The following is a 21622-nucleotide window of genomic DNA, read 5'->3' as shown; positions in this document are numbered from 1 at the left end:
GTTGGTTTCAGGAACCACTTGACTTCAACACTTACAAACACTCATCAGTAGAGGGTATAGATCAATGGCTCTTGGCTCTGATGGTGCACTGAGAGGCCTTAAAAAAAAAAGTCTGACAATTGGTTCAACCCTCAAAACTCTTAACTATAGTATGGGGAGCATCCTCAGGATTCCTAAGAACTCCCCAAGTGATTCTAAAATGCAGCCAGTGGTGAGAACCACCAGTACGTTATCACTTTAATTATTCTTCCATGTCAAATAATGACCTAATGGGTCGTGCGATAGCACAAACCCAAGTGTCTGAGACTGCGGGCAGTCACCAGTGCCTCCTGCCCACATCAGGAATTGAGGCCAAATAAAGGAAACATTGATATGCCACACTGGCCTTGCTGTGTGAACATTTAGCTTTTACCGAGTTTGTAGTCTTTGCTGAGGTCCTGTTTTTAGGGACTGTGGACAGTTCTAGTTTAAGTCCTCACACTGTTTTTGTTTTAAAGCTTTAAACAGTTAGTTTAAGCAACAAACTCCTCTGACACTAGCCTTTTAACAAATTTAACAAAAAAAAAAGAGGTAGAGGTACCTCAATATATGCGATGTGGGTCCATGTTGTTCTTCTCTTAAATTTGCTAGCCACATTTTCAGTCTTATCTTGGCAATATTTTCTTAAAGAGTGAATATTAGGTTAAATATTTTCAAAGAATCAACTTAGCAAGCAAGTGCCTCTTACTAATTCTATGATTAATTTTCCCATTAAGCCAGTTAACAGCCATATAATATAGATTTTTGCAAGAATACAGCTGACCAAAAGGAAGGGGAAAATTGCAAATTCCAGAAATAAGTGCTACATAAATATTCACAAACTTAGACATGCTATACACAGCTGCTCTCACTTAGGCAAGGTTTCTTTAAATGATTTATACAAAGAAGTTTCCTTTTTAGTGTAAAATGCACACACACACTCTCAAGGTGAGCCCAGTCTTAAGAGTTTTAATGGAAACAAACAGTATTACTCTTCTAAATGTAACCTCTAATGAATATAATGAGCTCAACCTGAGGGTCTTAACAGACACAATCTTAGTTTTCAAAATATAACTTGAATATAGAATTCCTTGAAAGTAATATCTGAGATGTTAGCCATCATATATATTTTTATTTTATTACAAGATTTTTAAAATCTGAGTAGATACAATTGTGACAGAAAACCAGCTTCATACCAAAAATACACTTTCAATTACCTTATCAAGCAAATAAAATTTCACTTATTTGCTTTTTCTAGAAGTTAATGTACAGTAAAAATATTATACATGACAGACATGTAATTAAGCATATAAAAGGAACATGTATTCAATGTTCAGAAACAAAAGTAAAAATAAATAGCAATGATAAAACTTTGAAAAAAATAATGCACATTTTAGTTGTGGAAAATATGGTTCTTAATAATATACACAGTTATACTTAATAGAAAGTCATCTCTTTATAATTGCACAAAACATGGGACCAATAAAGCATAATTTTTAGGGCATGTAATACTATAATCCTAGGTTGTTTGTTGCTTAACTCCAGGATATAAAACACTTAGGTCTGTAATATAATAAAAAGTATGCAGTACTGCTGGAGAAAGATTATCTTCCTCAACTCATATTAACCTGTAGTAATTCTACAAAAGGCTGTACAGGAAATTTCACAAAAAGAAATATTAAACAATTATTGTGCCCACTCCATGCGAACTAAGCAGCCAAAAATGGGCTTCAGGTAAATGTGTTGGGACATTTAATATTTTTGATACTTTTATACTAAAAATCATTACTTTTTTTCTGTAAGAGACACTTTGCATTTGATTATGATTGGCAATCTCAACACACAAAAAATCCTGGCAAAAATGAAGTTTTTGCTTTACTTTCTTTTCATGAATAAAATATTTCAGGAAATAAGAATTTATAAAAAGGAAACAATGCTCAATTCACTTAAAACTTATCAGGAGTGTTATTCCATTTTAAAAAACCCTGTTTTAAACTTTTCTGTAAGAAAATCAAAGGTAACATTTCCATTTGTATTATGGCACAGCCCTCAAGTCAGAGAAAAATACACTTCAGGGAACCAGAGAAGATTGCGCAAAGGTTAGGGGCAACCTGAAAATCTCTTGGTGAAAAACACTTGAGTCCTTTAGGGTGATAAAAAAATATGTGCAGATTTCATTATAAGTATTTACATTTCAAAGCAGAATCATGAATTAGCTGTATAGCTGCTCAATATCAATGATCCACAGGCATTTCAAAAGGTGTGATAATGTGTCCACAGTATTTGTGTCCACACTTGAATGCATAGAATACAGCAAAGATTATGGTTCTTCAGTCTGTTACCTATCATACATATAACAAAATTGTTTACATTTTGAAAGCTGTACAACCAGAAGACTGAGCAAATATTTTTAATCTCAAAAACACTTTAAGTACTACTGATTTCACTCATTTGTTCCACAACTTGTCCTAAGATCTCATCAACTACATCAACATCGTAATTCACTTGCTGAAGATCGAGATCAGGTACAATCATGGCCAGGAGCTGTCCTACGTTAACTCGAAGAGATCGAAGTTTGAGGCTGAAAATGCAAACATGACCCCTGTTAGACGAACATTATAATAATACAGCTTAATATTCACGAAGGGCTTAAAATTTAAGAGAAATATTAAAACGGAATCTCTGTAGAATGGCACACAAACTAAATGAAAAGCAAAACTTCCTCAAGAGAACTGGATTTAATAATTCACTTAATTTATAATTTAATTTAACAACTAAATATTTATCTGTTAGTAAATAGAACGTTTCATAAAACTGGTGGCTCTGTTTGGTTCCAACTAATATAATTTTAATTCGAGATAGGAAAAAATGTGGACTGGTAAATACATAAATAACAAGATGCTATTTACAACTGAAAATCTTGTTATTACCTGGAAAACAGTATTGATATACTAGTGAGAACACTGGTCTAAGAATAAGATGTAGTTCTTTGAATTTCAGCTTCCTTCTGAGGAAAGTAAACTGAATTGTTCCCTAAACCATGTTCTGTGAGATACCCACAGGTGTGTAAAAGGAACAAGAAATGGATTTGTGGTTAACTAAGCTTAAACTTTGGGTTAAATAATGTTAAACAAGATTTTTTTTAAATGCAGGATTTCTCTGAACCTACCACATACTAAAGTTCACTATTAATTGTACTATGAATTCATTATAAACACTGAGAAACTCTAGATTAAATGATTATTATTATTCCTTCCTGACTTCCATACATGCAGCTATCTGAATATCAACACTCTGGACTTCAGATATCTACAACTATTCAGCAAGTGGCCTTTCCTGGAAGACTGACTGAGTGAAACACGTGGATCAAGCAAATGTTACAGGTGTCCTATTCCGCCCCTCCCCAGATATAAGAAGCCTATCTTTAGTTTAGATACTGATCTTTCTAGGGTGGAAATCTCTGAAAGAGCAAGATGCTCATCTTTAGGTTGACAACACACAAAAATGTGATTTTACATTCAGTTTGTGAGCTTATCTTAGGATTCCATTGGATCTTGGATAAAACGTTACACCATTCCCATAACAGCTGCTTTCTGTCCGAGCTTACCCACTCATCTTCAATCACATGCCTAATTTCTATACAAAAAATAGACAAAGGGCCAGCATGACCCTACAGCCATCTCTGACCTTCCTATCCTTTAAGTCTTTGGATGGTCCTGGCTAACCCCCCTTCTCTATAGGACACATCACAAGACCCTATTTCAGCGTATATAACAGCACCGAGAGAAAGCACTGTGAGCTCCATATGCAATTTTAAAGAATGTAGCCACATTAAAAACTAAAATGAAGCAATAAATTTAAGTTACATATAAAATATTTCATCATATAATCAAAATATTGAGGTGTTTTCTTCTTCTTTTTTTGAATATGAGGGCATAAAAATCCAGCATGTATTTTATACTTAAAGCACATCTCAACTCAGACTGGCTAGATTTCAAGTGCCAGTGGCCAAATGCGGCTATACTGTTCTGGAAAGCGCAAGTCTATACGGTCATCAATGACTCAAAGTTCAGCGTGCAAGTGAACCATCTGGAAAACTGAAAGTTTCCAACCCAATAACCCGTGCTTCGGCCCAAGGGTCTGTATTTTACAAGTACTACAGATGTTTGTGGATAACGTTTTCAGAGACACCAGTTGGGAGTTTATTTTCTGGACCCTTGACCCCATAGTTATATGTACTAATCTATTCATTCTAGTTCCATAAACAGATTTAATGAAATCCTTCAAAAACTTACATGTCAGGTAAGGATGGTAAACTATTTCCCAACAACGGTATAGTTTAGGTACCAAGTCTTATTACATTAGCAGTAAGAGTTATACAATTTTATCACTTAACGACCATTTTTTTTTCTTAATGAATGTGTTTGAATAATAAGCTATCAATAGACCACCAGTACTGTCAGAACCCCAAGTCCATTTAATATCTTACTGAGAGTAATCATTCATTTATTGTTTTCTTATTTTCACAGAACTTCTTCCTTAATAATCACCTGTAATGGCAATTTTCAGTAACTGGATTTCCTAAGTTAAAACTGTGGAGGGGATGTAGTTAAATGAGACAGCAAACCATAAATAAGTGGTGCCAAGTACAGAAAGAAATCAAGGTAAAAAAACTAAGTTTCACGAAATGGACCCTTATCCTCTAGTCACTGCCTAATTCAGCCCATTCTTTTAATATCTGGCACAATTTTCACTTTCTCACCCCAAAATACTCCTAACCACTCTGACCAATCAGAGCTTTATTCCTGTGAAATTCCTATTTCACTTAGGTTCACTAAGCTGTTAGTTCCCTGAAGGAAAGGATGATGACATGTACTTCTTTGTGTATCTATCATAATGCTAGGATCACAGCAGCGAGCAAGTTCTTTTGATAGAACCACCTTTGATGACTGCTAGCAAGTATCATGCTAACCAGAACTGCAGCCCCAGCCAAACCGCCTCATCTCGTATTACCTTTCCCCATCAGTGTAATTTACAGATTCCTCGATGTTACTTGAAGTTGATACATCAGCTCCTACTTGTCCGCTTGTAGATTTTAATTGTTCAATTTCAGCTTTCAGTTCTTCACACTGTGAACGGATTTGTGATTTTTCCACTTCCAATAATTCAATCTGACAAAAAATTAATTTTATAACTGTAAAATTTTAAAACACTAATATCAAAGTGCAAATTTAAGCAAAGAAATGATGAAAATCTCCATCAAAAAATTAAGACACTACCCTAGTGGCTCAGACAGTAAAGAATTTGCCTGCAATCCAGAAGACCTGGGTTGCAAAGAACCCCTGGAGAAGGGAATGGCAACCGACTACAGTATTCTTGCCTGGAGAATTCTATGGACAACAGGAGCCTGGCAAGCTACAATCTATGGGATCGCAAAGAGTCAGACACGACTGAGCGACTAACACTTTCACTTTACACCCCAAAAAGAAAACCAAGAAAACACAGACAAAAAACAGCATGCTATAAATAAAGTTTCATTTGTTTAGTTTCACTTCTACAAAGACCTACAAGACCTTTTAGAACTAATACCATAAAAGATGTCCTTTTCATCAAGGCACTGGAATGCAAAAGTAGGAAGTCAAGAGATACCTGGAGTAACAGGCAAATTTAGCCTTGGAGTTTAAAATGAAGCAGGGCAAAGGCTAATAAGAGTTTTGCCAAAAGAACGCACTGGTCATAGCAAATACCACTTCCAACAACACGAGACGACTCTACACACGGACATCACCAGATGGTCAATACCGCTATCAGACTGATTATATTCTTTGCAGCCAAAGATGGAGAAGCTCTAAACATTCAGCAAAAACAAGACCGAAAGCTAACTGTGGCTCAAATCACGAACTCCTTATTGCAAAATTCAGACTTGAATTGAAGAAAGTAGGGAAAACCACTAGACCATTCAGGTATGACCTAAATCAAATCCCTTATGATTATACAATGGAAGTGACAAATAGATTCAAGGGATTAGATCTTATAGACAGAGTGCCTAAAGAACTATGGATGGAGATTTGTGACGTTCTACAGGAGGTGGTGATGAAAACCATCCCCAAGAAAAAGAAATGCAAGAAGGCAAAATGGCTGTCTGAGGAGGCCTTACAAATAGCTGAGAAAAGAAGAGAAGCTAAAGGCAAAGGAACAAAGGAAAGATATACCCATCTGAATGCAGAGTTCCAAAGAATACCAAGGAGAGATAAGAAAGCCTTCTTAAGTGAACAATGCAAAGAAATAGAGAAAAACAATAGAAAAGGAAAGACTAGAGATCTTTTTAAGAAAATAAGAGATACCAAGGGAATATTTCGGAGAAGGCAGTGGCACCCCACTCCAGTACTCTTGCCTGGAAAATCCCATGGACGGAGGAGCCTGGTAGGCTGCAGTCCATGAGGTCGCTAAGGGTCGGACACGACTGAGCGACTTCACTTTCACTTTTCACTTTCATGCATTGGAGAAGGAAATGGCAACCCACTCCAGTACTCTTTCTTGCCTGGAGAATCCCAGGGAAGGGGGAGCCTGGTGGGCTTCCGTCTATGGGGTCACACAGAGTCGGACATGACTGAAGTGACGCAGCAGCAGCAGCAGCAGCAAGGGAATATTTCAAGCAAAGATGGGTTCAATAAAGGACAGAAATGGTATGGACCTAACAGAAGCAGAAGATATTTAAGAAGATGTGGCAAGAAAACACAGAACTAGATAAAAAAGATCTTCACGACCCAGATAACCACGATGGTGTCATCACTCACCTAGAGCCAGACATCCTAGAATGTGAAGTCAAGTGGGCCTTAGGAAGCATCACCACGAACAAAGCTAGTGGTGGTGACAGAATTTCAGCTGAGGCATTTCAAATCCTAAAAGATGATGCTGTTAAAGTGCTGCACTCAATATGCCAGCAAATTTGGAAAACTCAGCAGTGGCCACAGGACTGGAAAAGGTTAATTTTTATTCCAATCCCAAAGAAGGGCAATGCCAAAGAATGTTCAAACTACTGCACAATTGCACTGATCTCACATGCTAGCAAAGTAATGCTCAAAATCCTTCAAGCTAGGCTTCAACAGTATATGAACCAAGAACTTTCAGATGTACAAGCTGGATTTAGTTAGAAAAGGGAGAGGAACCAGAGAACCAAATTGCCAACATCCACTGGACCAGAGAAAAAGCAAGAGGATTCCCGAAAAACATCTACTTCTGCTTCACTGACTATGCTAAAGCCTTTGACCGTCTGGATCACAACAAACTGTGGAAAATTCTTAAAGAGGTGGGAATACCAGACAGAGTACCTTACCTACCTCCTGAGAAACCTGCATGCAGGTCAAGAAGCCAAGAGTTAAAACCAGACATGCAACAATGGACTGGTTCAAAACTGGAAAAGGAGTTAAGGGTGTATATTGTCACCCTGCTTATTTAACTTACATACAGAGTACATCATGCAAAATGCCAGGCTGGATGAAGCTCAAGCTGGAATCAAGATTGCGGGGAGAAATATCACTAACCTCAGATATGTAGATGAAACCACTCTAATGGCAGAAAGCTAAAGAGCCTCTTGATGATGGTGAAAAAGCTGGTTTAAAACTCATCATTCAAAAAACAGAAGATTTATGGCATCCAGTCCCATCACTTCATGGCAAATAGATGGGGAAAAATGGAAACAGTGACCGATTTTATTTTCTTGGGCTCCAAAGTCACCAGGGATGGTGACTGCAGCCATGAAATTAAAACACACTTTCTTCTTAGAAGAAAGCTATGACAAACCTAGACAGCCTATTAAATAGCAGAGACTTCACTTTGCCAACAAAGGTCCATAGAGTGACAGCTATGGTTTTTCCAGTAGTCATGTATGGATGTGAGAGTTGGACCAAAATGAAGGCTGAGTGCTGAAGAACGGATGCTTCTGAATTGCGGTGCTGGAGAAGTCTCTAGAGAGTCCCTTGGACTGCAAGGAGATCAAACCAGTCCATCCTAAAGGAAATCAACCCTGAATACTCACTGGAAGGACTGATGCTGAAGCGCCAACACTTTGGCCACCTGATGCGAAGAACTGACTCGTTAGAAAACACCCTGATGCTGAGAAAGATTGAGGGCAGGAGAAGGGGATGACAGAGGATGAGATCGTTGGATAACATCACCGACTTGATGGACATGAATTTGAGCAAGCTCCGGGAGTTGGTGATGGACAGGGAAGCCTGGCATACTGCAGTCCATGGGGTCACATGACTTAGCAGCTGAACAACAACAAACGTTGTCATCTACCTCATATGGTTTATTTTCAGGCTTATAAATAACAGACATACAGCTCCCAGCATATTAGTAACTGACTGTCTCAGGGCCAATGAACAGGACGATCCCTCATGGTACAGCAGGGTCCTGTGTATACAGGACATTTACCAGACCTGGTCCCCACCCCTTTAATTCCAGCACTGCCCATCCCTTCAAGATACTGAAAGAACCACAACGACCCTATGCATTTCCAGATGCCCACACCAGGACCACTCCCAGTCGAGAACCAGTGGATTAGTAGGTAGTTGATAAATGGAAATATTATGAAGTGATTTATTACAATCTAGCAACTGGGGAGTTAAGGTTGGGATGCCCCTGGACACCCACACCTCTCATTATGCTGAGGGATGTAACTCACCTCACTTTTATACTGGTCCCTTTCAACACTGCATCTGTCCAGCTGTCTAAATACATCATCAAGCTGCACTACCATTTCGTCCATCTCACTTTTACTCTCACCACTGGAACACTGACTGCATTCAGCCTTTACATGTTGCAAAGCACTACACTGCTTTTTCAGCCTTTCAATTTCTTCCAAGGCTTGTCGATACTGAGATACCACATGGTCTGGACTTTCAGATTTACCATTAATACTTTCCAGTAAAAAAATGGCATCAGTTTCAGTAGATTGATGGCAAGTTTCCTTCTTCACGTATTTGTTATTCATTTCCAGTATCCTCTGCTGTAACACCCTGATTTGGTCAGTGAACATGTGGCACTGTCTTTTATAATTTTCTTTTTCTTGGGTGACGAGACACAGCTCATTTCTTAGTTCATTTAATTGGCAACTAGCGTCACTAGCAGATTTATCCAAGGTTCCCCGGGTTTCATGTGTCTTTCCTTCAGTTTCCACACAGGTTGTCAGTGTGGCCGTGTCATTTCTTACATCTATCTCATCTTCAATAGCCTCTTCCTTTTTAACGACTAAACTTGGCACTTCAGTCTGGGTGGCTGTAGTAGTTCCCTGATCACACCAGGATGTGGAGGTGCCTGTGCAACCAGTCTGGCCACAAGGTTCATTATCATCCACGGGCTCCACTTCAACACCACTTTGCTCCATGGGACTCTGCTGCAATTTCACTTCAGTATCATCATCTCCTGCAGGCTTGGGAGTACTATTTTCTTCTAAGATGATGACATCTTCATCATCATCATCATCATCTTTACAAGAATTTTCAAATACTTGATTACTCAGTCTCCGATTCTTTGCATTCAAAATTGAGGAGCGAGTAGGGAGTCTCCGTTTCAGGCTGGAAAAAATGAGATATAAGATTATAAAATATAGATATGGAAAAAATAAGATGACCTTGAAGTAATCATCTTGAAATTCTAAGAAATGCCCACATTCATTTTTTAAAGCAACATATTTACAGAATACTGCTCAATGATTTAATAGAGATTATTTTTTCCTTTTACAGATGAGGAAACAAGACTATTCAGACCCCTTCAAAGTACCACATTCTTATACTGCCAATTTATCTCTTCATTTGATGCCTTCTGGCATTTCAATTTAACCTCCTGAAACAGAATACCACCACTCACCCCAGGGGTGCTCTCTGTAACCCAGAGGTCACTGAATGGCACTGCCATTTCCATTTGTCCATTATAATTCCATCAACATTCAGGGATCAAAGGTGGGTCACAAATTAAACCAGCATGCCCTACCCTTTCATGGAAAACAGTTTTCCCTGAGTTAAAAATTGCCTCGTTTTCTTCATCTGATTAGTTTTCTGTGAATTTATCACCAATTGATCACTTTTTGTCCCACCTAAGAGGGATATTTGTACTGATTTGCCATTTGGGTCTTATGTGTTAAGACCTCATTTCTCGAGAAAGATTTCCCCTTTTCTTAGGCTTATTCTCTCATATGAAGGGGACATAATCGTCAATAAAAACTTGAGAAAGGTACACATGACATAAAAAATGTGAAATATTACACAGTGAAAGTATTTTTTTCACCTCTCAAGTTCACTGATGGTTTGATTTTTATACAGACTTCCAGGTTGGGAATTACTTTCTGGAAACTTTAAAAGCATTATCCCATCGTTATCTACTGGTCACTATTTCTACCACTCTGATTCCTATCTTTTGAATATAGCCTGTGTCCTCCTCTCTGAAACAAAAAATTCTTTTCCCGAGAGCTTTAAAACTTCATGATGATATTTCTTATCATTCCCCAGACATTACGCTGTGGAAATTAAGCCTTTCTTCTATTATTTCCTCCCTTCTCTGATTTCCCATTCTGAAATATTACACTGTCTCTTCTTTTTCCTGTCTTCACTTATCTCCTCATTCTGGGAGATTTCTCTGTTAAACATCTACCCAGCTCTCAGTTCCTTTCACATGGTTTTTTTCTGCTCCCTTTGTTTGAGCTATGTACCTCGGGGGATCCTCGGCTATATTTCTATTTCAGACTGGAAGCAGTGAGGGCTGGGCATGGGAGCCCAAAGATGCCATCATCATCACCTAGGGCTTTCTTCTTGGGAACCCGGGAGGGGAGGAGGGGAGACCGGCTTCTCACCATTCAGTACTCAAACGTTCCCCTACTCCTTCTGCCTCCGAAACAGTGGCAGTGGGAACTGCTCCCGAGAGCAAGCTCCCGACCTGACAGAGGAGCCGCAGCAGCAGTCCTGGCCTTTGCAGGCTGAGAAAAGCCCAGGGAACCACCCTTCCCTAAACTCTCAGACTAGCCTCCTGGTCTTACCCCCAGTTTCGCACCTTCAGACATGTCCAACGCTTCCAAGTTCTGAGACAGTCGAGTGTTCCTAGCAGTTAAGCATTTAATTGGAAGTTGCCCTGTTCTTTTTCTTACCAGGCTAATTCCTATTTGTGTGTCAAGACTTAGCTTAGGGACCATCTCCCCACAGACTTTGGCTCTATGAATTCAGGAACAGAGGTTTACAAATGAAAACTCTCGCTCTGTTCTCTTCTACCATTTTGGTGGCTATGTGTGTGCACTCAAGTCTCTTCAGTCGTGTCTGACTCTTTGCAACCACATGGACTGCAGCCTGCCAGGCTTCTCTGTCCATGGGATTCTCCAGGCAAGAATACTGGAGTGGACTGCCATACCCTCCTCCAGTGATGGCAGTACTTTCAAAGATAAATTCCATTACTTTGTCTGTAAACATTACAAAAAATTTACTTTTCTCTTACTTTGTCTGGAACCAGCTTTATGAAGAAAAGCCAAGAATATCATGGAGACTACTTTAAAAAAATTCACACATATTCTTAGTTAAGCAGCAATCCAGCCACAAAACAAGACCTCAAAATGTAGGCTATACATAAACAGCAAACTATTTCAAAACATGCCCTCCATGATTATATATGCATAAAGGCAGTTATTTTGAATCTTTTCTCAATTTTCAAAAATTCTTTTGAAGGGCTTCCCTGGCGGCTCAGTGGTAAAGAATCCACCTGCCAGCGCAGGAGACGTGGGTTTGATCCCTGATCAGGGAGGATCCCACATGCCTTGGGGCAGCGGGGCCCATTCACCACACCTGCTGGGTCCACGTGCGACGACTACCGAAGCCCGCCAGCCCTGGAGCCTGTGCTCCACAAGTAGAGGGGCCACTGCACAACCAGAGGTTTGTGCACTGCAACCAGAGAGAAAGCCCTCGCAGCGGAGAAGACCCAGCACAGACAAAAAGAAATTAATAAATTAAAGAAAAACCTCTCAGAACATCTGGTCTCACTATTTCAGAGAATCTTGTTTCAGTGTTGCTCTTTCAACAACAAATCCAGATGGAGTCTAATGTATTAGTTAACTGGTATCACACTCTTCATTGTTCACCTGTGTTCCTTCTATTCGCTTTCAAATGGCAACCTGTGCAGAATACTGCTTTCAGAATTTCAGGAACCAACCTAGCACCACCTCATCATAAAGCATTCCCTGACCATTCCAGTCAAGAGAGCTAACTGTTCAATTCATGTTATCACTCACATCTTTCTCTTCTTTTTCCATCCACTCATCCCAAGTACACAGCATGCCATGGGCTATGCTGAGAACTTATGGGTCACACCTGGCATTGTACTGTTGTACTGTGAACTGCCATTGCTTCGTGTTCTTCTTTACTCAGAAACTGCTAATCTTAAAAGCGGGAATTTTCTCACTATACAGAACTGCAAAGAAGTGATACTATGATCAATTTCCACAATGAAAACAATATTTTTTTAACTGATTTAAACAGTAACATAAGTAGGGTAGAGGTAAGTTTAGACAATAAAAGCAAAATAACTCATCCTTATGGTTTCCCCTGTGGCGCAGCAGTAAAGAATCCACCTGCCAATGCAGAAGACATAGGTTTGATTCCTGGATCGGGAAGATCTCCTGGAGAAGGAAATGGCAACCCACTCCAGTATCCTTGCCTGAGAAATCCCATGAACAGAAGGAGCCTGATGGCCTACAGTCCGTGGGGTCGCAAAAGAGTCAGACATGACTTAGAGATTAAACAAAAACCAACTCATCCATAAGAGTTTTTTTTAATATGCATATAAACTACATTTTCTTAGAAGTGCATTATTGCCATAAAAGTGTCAAGTAGAAGCTGTCTCATACTTGTTTCCCATATGGAAAAACACATTTTAGCCACTGACCTGTTATTCTCGGGTTCAGACTGGGGTGAACCTCGATGATGGTTTATAAGCCTTGTTGAGTAAGTATTTGCTACTTCTGAAAGATGTCCTCGTGGAACACTCTCCTTAACGGGAGTAAAGGTTTGACTTGACACGGGGGTTTTTGGAAACAGGAGTTCGGCATGAATCTGTTGAAGGAAAAAAAAAATTGATCTTAAAGAGATTTTTAAAATGTGTCCTGTCCCAAACACAAAATACTCTCTCCCTGTCCCCCTAGCCCAGAAGGCACTGAGGGGTAGGGGCACCCTGTCCCCCTAGCCCAGAAAGGCACTGAGGGGTAGGGGCACCCTGTCCCCCACCCCAGAAGGCACTGAGGGGTAGGGGCACCCTGTCCCCCACCCCAGAAGGCACTGAGGGCTAGGGGCACCCTGTCCCCCACCCCTAACCGCATGAACTCCCTTGTGCTGTGCACACTACACCAGGGAGTGACAAACAACAGGCCAAAGAGCCAAGTCCAGCCTGCAAGTGTGTCAAGACCGGTTTCACAGGTTTAAACGCACCAACAAAACAAAGAATGAATACGCCACAGAGACGGTATGTGTGGTCCACAAAGCCTAAAATACCACCTGGCCTTTTACAGAAAGATCTGTTGACCTTGGATTATATAGAGAGCTTACACAGATACGAAATAAAAACACTTTTCAAAGAGAAAGAAATTGAAGATAAAGTCACGAAGACACTGCCTTTAAAAAACCTAAGTAAGCCCACTATTCTTTTTCTCCCAGTTCTGTTCTCTCAAACCCTCAGCCTTTATATAAGAAAACATTTCAATGTATTGATAAGCATACATATACCAATGCAGCAGCCCACAACTTCCTATACAAGAAGTACAATTACCTCCTTACACACTAAAAAAAAGCTCAACACCATTAAACATTAAGAAAGATAGGGCTATGGGATTAAGAGAGGCAAAATACTATGTATAAAAGAGACGAGCAATAAGGATATATTATTGTATAGCACAGGAAATTATAGCCATTGTTTTGTAGTAACTTTTATTGGAGTATTATCTGTAAAAATTCTCAATCACATGCTGTACACCTGAAACTAATATTACAAAATAAATACACTTTCAATTAAAAAAAAAGAGAGAGAGAGAACAGGAGGGAGGGTCAACGATGTAGCTTTGGTCTAAGTCAGTACTAGAATGCTGCCCCTGGGTATTCCTATGAATTCTTCCTTGAATGTCTACCTAACGAGAAGATTCTTAAAAGACCATCTGCCTTTCCCCAGATGCCCACCTTAAGAATAAAATTGAACCATTTGAGTGAAGTTGTTGGGTTAGGAAGTCAGGGTTGGAAAAGAGGGTAAGAAGTGGGTACAAGAAGAGAAGAGAATGTGAACTGAGTGAACAAGATTGCTTCAATCTGCTATGTAACCCCTAAGTTTAAAGTTGAGTACTAAGTTAATCACCACCCAATCCAGGACACAGCTGTAATATGGAAGGCCTCATTACCCGAGGGACTGTTTCCGGTTGTCTGATCCTGAACTTTTCCCTGTCTCTTAAAAAAAAAAGAGAGAGAGAGAGAAAAGAAAAAGAAAAATGAACAAATTAAAATTTACTTCATTTTTCAATTGTTTTCCAATGACATACTTGCCACTTCGCTACGAAGTCACTAAGACAGGCAGGTACACTGAGCTCTGCTTCAGTGTCATTATAGTCAGTGCTAAGCGCTGGGCAGGGAGGTGCTTTCTACCTCTTATCTCAGTGACACCCTCATGTCTTCCAATATTGCTTCAAACTTTATCTTCACGAACAGTGCACTATAAATCTTCATGAACTCGATCTTCCATGAGCAGTACGTAAGCCTGATGTTCCCCGTGGCTCACTGCTGTTCCCAGCTTCTCTCTCCACCTCTATTCTCTATTAGGCCCATTCCCATTATTTGCTCTGGTTAAGCTGAACAAACCATTGCTCTCCACCCAACAAATCCCACCCATCAGGAATTTTCCTGATCCATGTCCCCAGACAAAGGAATTTATCCTTATGGGCTTCCTCACAGGACACAGTCAGGCCTTTTACAGGAGTCATCAACTTCACGCTGGTAACGCACACACGTCTCACTTTTTCTGTTAAAAGGGCAGTATTCATTTCGGATTCAATGGTGTTTAGCCCAAAAAGACAAAAATTTTACTGCATATGCAAAGTATCTTGTAGACAGGACAGCAATAACCAGCAGGTATCCACAGCATAAACTTAGAAAGCACTGGATGGTATACACTCCACATGTTGGAGTCGTCATCTTTTGTGGCTACACTGCTGTCTCTTAGAGATGCATCGACTGATGCTGTAGGCAGAGCACTGTGGATGATCTGGGTTTTATTCTCCCACATACATTAATACAACACTCACTTCTTTTTGTAGGTTTTTTCATAAGTGGGATGCACCACATCTTCATCTTCAGGTTCTTCTGGAACGTCACAATTTCTAGTCAGAAAAATCACATGGGAATAACATGTCACCAGCGCCTATTCATACATCTTGAACAGTACTTTCTGCCTTGCCGAAAAAGGGTACTACCAACTATATGGTACCTGAACTGTGGGTCAGGGTTATTGGAGCAATACCATTTTTCTGGAAGTTGATCTATCCCATCTGGTAATTTCCGCCACTTTAGACAGGAATCACATTGAACCCATGTCTGATCAGGACGTTTCCTGTAACAAAATAACAACTCAATATTAACATGGAAATAAGGACCTAAGTACTTCACTGGACTTTTCCACATCATTTCTCCCACAAAATTCTCCTATTAATTCTGTCCCTGAAAACTCCGTACCATAGCTGCTTTGGTGGACAATTAGGTTTTAAAAACAGTTCTGGCTACTATTGAAGTGACAGACTACTCTAAACAAAGTGACCTGAATATCTTGCTTAATAGGCACCTTATTAAGTGTTTCTATAGTGAAAACTCAAAACCTAATACGACAAATGACTTGCTCTGAAATTTATATTAAGTTAGCATCTGTAGTGTCAAATCCAATATACTTCTTAGCACAATAACAACTCAAGTACAGAAAATAGGCAGGTTGTGTTATTGCAATTTAAGCAATTTTTATAACTATATTACATTTTAACCTCTACTATAGCATATCTCTGAACAACTTAAATTTGCGTATTTCTTTAGTTTATAAAATAAGGCTTTCACATTTTTATCATTCAAAAATTACTATGATCCTGTAAAGAATTTACGTAGACTCATTTAACATACAAAGAACTCACCCTAATGCTAGTAACTTTTAAAATCTAGTTTTAAAAAATACATTTCAACGGTTTTGTAGAAACTTCAAACAATCCAAAATTTTATAAAGTAAATATAAACCCCTTGTTTCAGGTTACTACTGCTTACTTCTTTAATCCTGGTAGAAATTTTCTATGCTTATAAAAGTATGCGTATGTATGTGGACAATAAAAACACACACAATGGAAAAATTAAGACACTGAGTTGCACTGCTTTTGTTTCCCATTATCTATCTTGGACATCCTTCCATGAGTACACGGTTATTACTCATTCAGAGGGCTTATGTGTTTTACTGAGAAGCACTGTTATCTTTTAATTCTTACAACTCTAGGAGGTAAAGACTATCACTGTTACCATTTTACAAACGATAAAATGGAAGCTTATAAGAGGTCAAATAATATGTTCAATGTCACATAGCTACTTAAGCAGAACTACAGTGTAAACTAAAATCTGGCTCCAGACTCTCAATCCTATTACACAAGACCAGAAATTTTCCAACCATGAGATACAACCCATTAGTGGACCATGGTCACTTTAGTGGGTCAAGATAAGCATTTTTAAATAAAATAAGTGTTATCAACACTAATAATACAGGTAAATACTGTTTCAAGAATCTGTTGTGTATAAATGCATATATTCATTTTACAGTATGCTGATTTGAACTGTGGGATTTATTTCTTACTATGGATTAGATTCCTAAGTTTATGACACTGTACAACTGCCATACCCTCCAATACCACATCCCGATATTAAAATCAATTATTTTTTAAATGTACTTACTGAATATCTTCAACTGGCAAGTTTAGAGGATATTCTGCATGTTTTTTCACTTTCATTTCATTCCAGTAATCATTGAGCTTATCTCCTAGTGCTGTTATTGTTAGCCTCAAAAAGAAGTAAATTATAAAATCAATTCAAGAAAAAAAATGATAAAGATTATTACATCTTTGTCAAACACAAAGGAAGCATAAGCAACCTAGTGTTGCTGATTATGTGAACACTGGGGGCTGGGGAGGGCAGGGTGGAGGGCTCTCCAAAAGGTTCAGCCGAGTAAGAACACTCAGAGTCATGGCAATCTTCTCGAAGGAGCTTCAGAAGTTCACTGAACAGAGCCAAGGTCACCAGGAGTAAGACAGAAATCACTAGGACTTCGGGTCCTCTGCTGAGAAAGTATGTGGCCAACCAACACACCAACTACTTTCTGAATTTCAAGCCGGTGGCCCTTCCAGAGGAGCTCCAGCTGTTCTCAGGCCATGCTTGTCCCTCCAGCACAGACTGTTCCAGCCAACGCAGCCCCCTGGGCAGAGACAGGTCTCCTCCAAGGACAGCTCCAGCCCACCCCGCCTACACCCCCTGCCAACAGCAGGCCATGTCTACAGACGGAGACTGACCAGGCCTTCTGGCAAGCTTCCTGCCACGGCAGGTAGTGTGTTCCTGTGTCAGTCACAACCTCTATCGAGACCTGAACCTCTGACTTCCGGGACTGGGAACCCTCTCCTAGTTCCTTTACTGTCTAACTCTTTTTCAATCCAGAGGTAACAGTTGTATTTTTGCACCTGACAGATCTGGATAAGCTACTGTTCTTTTTAACCCTCTGAGCAATCACCTTCTACTGCTGTGGTTAACAGCTCCTTATATTTTCTTTGTTTAAATAACAGAGGTAGCTGTAGTCTCAGGACTGCACTCTGAATGATATATTTATTGATTTTCTCTATCATGCATTTTCCTAATTTGCTGATTCTGCTCTCTATTATTCCTTTCCTTCCACTTTATTTATTTATTTATTTATAAGAAGTTTGCACTCTATTCTGTAATATATGCTCATTAGGACAGCTGTTGGTGCTTCCTAAATTTATAAGTAAAATCGATGATCATTATTTATTTTATGGCTTCTAGTCATTCTTAGAAGATAGGAGTATTTCTGTCTAAAGCACAGAAGACTAAACTTTCTTGAAGTTCCCATCCAAGATGGAAATTTCTAGATTTTACATTACACAAAAAAATGTTACCAAGAAAGCATGAACTTCCTCTGTTTAGTACAAATCTCGAAATACGTCATTATAAAGACAGAGGAGAATATATTTCTATTTGTGATGGAGTAGAATATAGTTCCTAGGGTGGAAAAAAATGATCACATGTGTCTTCTAGGGAAGCCTCCCACAAAACAGAAACAAATTCAGTTTAGAAAAAGTTAAGGAAGTGTTTCCAAAGTAAATTGCAAAAAGTCAGTCATCAATCATTTTAATAGGTAGCATACCTGTATTCATTAGTATAATCGAAATCTTGTTTATTATGAGTTGGTTTTAGGAAATAGCAGTCTATAATCCCCACTACTCCAACACCCATGTTGTTTGCCTGAAAAATAAAATGAAACTGGCATTTTAAACATTAGATATGATACTCCTGCACTGCAGGCAGATTCTTTACCGGCTAAGCCACAAGGGAAGCCCTTCATGATGCTCAAAACAATTATTCCTTCACCAAAATTTAAGAACTTTATGAAACATTTCCCCATATTTTATCTCATGACTCTTATGACATTTAGATTGAATAAAGTATCTGGAGTGTAACTTACTTCTGGGGGAGATAATTCCTAAAAATGTAACAGCTTTCCTCCAAAACCACTTCTACTGTCAAGCATTCACTTAGACAAGTATTATCATTCCCAGTTTTATACAACAGAAAAATGATCCTCTCTACTGGGATGCAATATCTTAGCTGGTAGAAACCACAACAAACTCCTTCCTACATCAGGGCCTAGCAAAGGCTTTGGGACATTAATATTCCATAAGTTTGCTAGACAGAAATTAAAGTCTTTATCCAAAGTTACACATTCAATTGCTAATTGTGATGAAAAAGAAACTTTAAATTCAACTGACCTAATTTATTTTTTAAACCTGCTAGCTAAAATATTGAACTCAACGTATCTGAATCATATTCTGATTATCTGTAAGTGATCAACATGGATATTTTGTTCATAATTGTAGCTGAGTCTAAATACAATGATAAAAAGTGAAATACTGACTTATAAAATGAAAATATTCAGATACAGCTATAGACAAAACCATAAAAACCTAATCACAATGTGACTCTACTAAAAGCCATCAGTGGTTCCTCAGTTCATACAAGTTGTAAATCACAGTGCCCTTCGCTTGTAGTTCATTTCATGTTCTTTCTGGCCTTACCTTCCTCTCCCCTCATTATTGCATTCCCAATTACCATCTGGTCCAAAGTGAAAGTGAAAGTACTTCAGTCGTGTCCGACTCTTTGCGACCCTATGGATTATATAGTCTATGGAATTCTCCAGGCCATAATACTGGAGTGGGTAGCCGTTCCCTTCTCCAGGGGATCTTTCTAATCCAGGGATCGAACCCAGGTCTCCTGCATTGCAGGAAATTCTTTAACATTGCTGGGCGGATTCTTTAATAGCTGAGCCACCAGGGAAGCCCATCTGGTCCAAATAACCCCCTTAAGGTTGACATTCTCTCAGAAGCCTCTTTCTTTTCCTTTTCAGACCTTCTTTTCTGGGCCTAGAGAACTCTTGTTAGACTTTCCAAAACAGTAAATTAACAGTCTCCTCTCAATCACCACCTTCTCCAAGAAGCCCATTCTGATGCTCCAAGTGAAAGCTGCTCAGTCGTGTCCAGCTCTTCGCGACTCCACGGACTATACAGTCCACGGAATTCTCCAGGCCAGAATACTGGAGTGGGTGGCCTATCCCTTCTCCAGTGGATCTTCTCGACTCAGGAATCGAACGAGGGTCTCCTGCACTGCAGGTGGATTCTTTACCAACTGAGCTATCAGGGAAGCCTGATGCTCCAAGGAGATACCATATTCCCCTCACCAAAAAGAGCTCTGGGGGCATGTGCATCTTTTCCTCTTTTTCTGCTGAACATCTAGCATGGTATATCATACCAAATATTTAATAAATTGTTTACTGAATCCAAATACTAGGACCAGTTCATCTTCTGGTACAGAAAAACATTAAAAGTTGGCTATAAAAGCTTATTTTTTTTTTTTTAAATTGAAATTATTTATTTAAAATGAATTCTTTCTCACCCCCTTAGCTGAAAGTGTGTTGTAACTTTACCTTCTTTTTCTAATAAAAAAAGTAACGTTAGGTTGCTTGCAAGATGGTTAAACATACTTTATTAGTTCAGTTCAGTTCAGTCGCTCAGTCGTGTCCGACTCTTTGCGATCCCATGAACCGCAGCACGCCAGGCCTCCCTGTCCATTGCCAACTGCCAGAGTCTACCCAAACCCATGTCCATTGAGTCGATGATGCCATCCAACCATCTCATCCTGTCATCCCCTTCTCCTCCTGCCCTCAATCTTTCCCAGCATCAGGGTCTTTTCAAATGAGTCAACTCTTCGCATCAGGTGGCCAAAGTGTTGGAGTTTCAGCTTCAACATCAGTCCTTCCAATGAACACCCAGGACTGATCTCCTTTAGGATGGACTGGTTGGATCTCCTTTCTGTCCAAGGGACTCTCAAGAGTCTTCTCCAACACCACAGTTCAAAAGCATCAATTCTTCAGCACTCAGCTTTCTTTATAGTCCAACTCTCACATCCATACATGACTACTGGAAAAACCACAGCCTGGACTAGACGGACCTTTGTTGGCGAAGTAATGTCTCTGCTTTTTAATATGCTGTCTAGGTTGGTCATAACTTTCCTTCCAAGGAGTAAGCGTCTTTTAATTTCATGGCTGCAGTCACCATCTGCAGTGATTTTGGAGCCCAGAAAAATAAAGTCAGCCACTGTTTCCCCATCTATTTGCCATGAAGTGATGGGACCGGATGCCGTGATCTTAGTTTTCTGAATGTTGAGCCTTAAGCCAACATTTTCACTCTTCTCTTTCACCTTCATCAAGAGGCTCTTTAGTTCTTCTTCACTTTCTGCCATAAGGGTAATGTCATCTGCATATCTGAGGTTATTGATATTTCTCCCAGCAATCTTGATTCCAGCTTGTGTTTCTTCCAGCCCAGTGTTTCTCATGATGTACTCTGCATATAAGTTAAGTAAGCAGGGTGACAATATACAGCCTTCACGTACTCCTTTTCCTATTTGGAACCAGTCTGTTGTTCCATGTCCAGTTCTAACTGTTGCTTCCTAACCTGCACACAGGTTTCTGAAGAGGCAGGTCAGGTGGTCTGGTATTCCCATCTCCTTCAGAATTTTTCAGTTTATTGTGATCCACACAGTCAAAGGCTTCAGTATAGTCAATAAAGCAGAAATAGATGTTTTTCTGGAACTCTCTTGCTTTTTCGATGATCCAGCGGATGTTGGCAATTTGATCTCTGGTTCCTCTGCCTTTCCTAAAACCAGCCTGCACACCTGGAAGTTCACGGTTCACACATTGCTGAAGCCTGGCTTGGAGAACCCCGAGCATCACCTTACCA

At 39.5% G+C, this 21622-nt stretch overlaps 1 protein-coding gene across 3 annotated transcripts in view; it reads right to left on the bottom strand.

Annotated features, from left to right (window-relative positions):
• Positions 1-1130: 1130 nt before the first annotated feature.
• The window catches only part of MORC3 (MORC family CW-type zinc finger 3), a 43519-nt gene continuing 23027 nt past the window's right edge, over positions 1131-21622 (bottom strand). For all 3 annotated transcript variants that reach the window (XM_081573056.1, XM_081573055.1, XM_081573057.1), the window contains 9 exons: positions 18478-18575; positions 17001-17105; positions 15514-15636; positions 15332-15406; positions 14435-14480; positions 12940-13106; positions 8705-9596; positions 5032-5189; positions 1131-2599 (listed from right to left, as the gene is read on the bottom strand). In XM_081573056.1, the coding sequence (XP_081429182.1) occupies positions 2446-2599; positions 5032-5189; positions 8705-9596; positions 12940-13106; positions 14435-14480; positions 15332-15406; positions 15514-15636; positions 17001-17105; positions 18478-18575 (1818 nt within the window). In that variant the 3' untranslated portion in view covers positions 1131-2445. The remainder of the gene's footprint in view (positions 2600-5031; positions 5190-8704; positions 9597-12939; positions 13107-14434; positions 14481-15331; positions 15407-15513; positions 15637-17000; positions 17106-18477; positions 18576-21622) is intronic.

Source organism: Giraffa tippelskirchi, chromosome 2 (assembly GCF_054371585.1).
Source record: "Giraffa tippelskirchi isolate mGirTip1 chromosome 2, T2T-mGirTip1v1.2.pri, whole genome shotgun sequence".
Taxonomy (NCBI): domain Eukaryota; kingdom Metazoa; phylum Chordata; class Mammalia; order Artiodactyla; family Giraffidae; genus Giraffa; species Giraffa tippelskirchi.
Note: the sequence above shows the minus strand (reverse complement) of the source record. Positions and strands in the feature narration are given on the sequence as shown.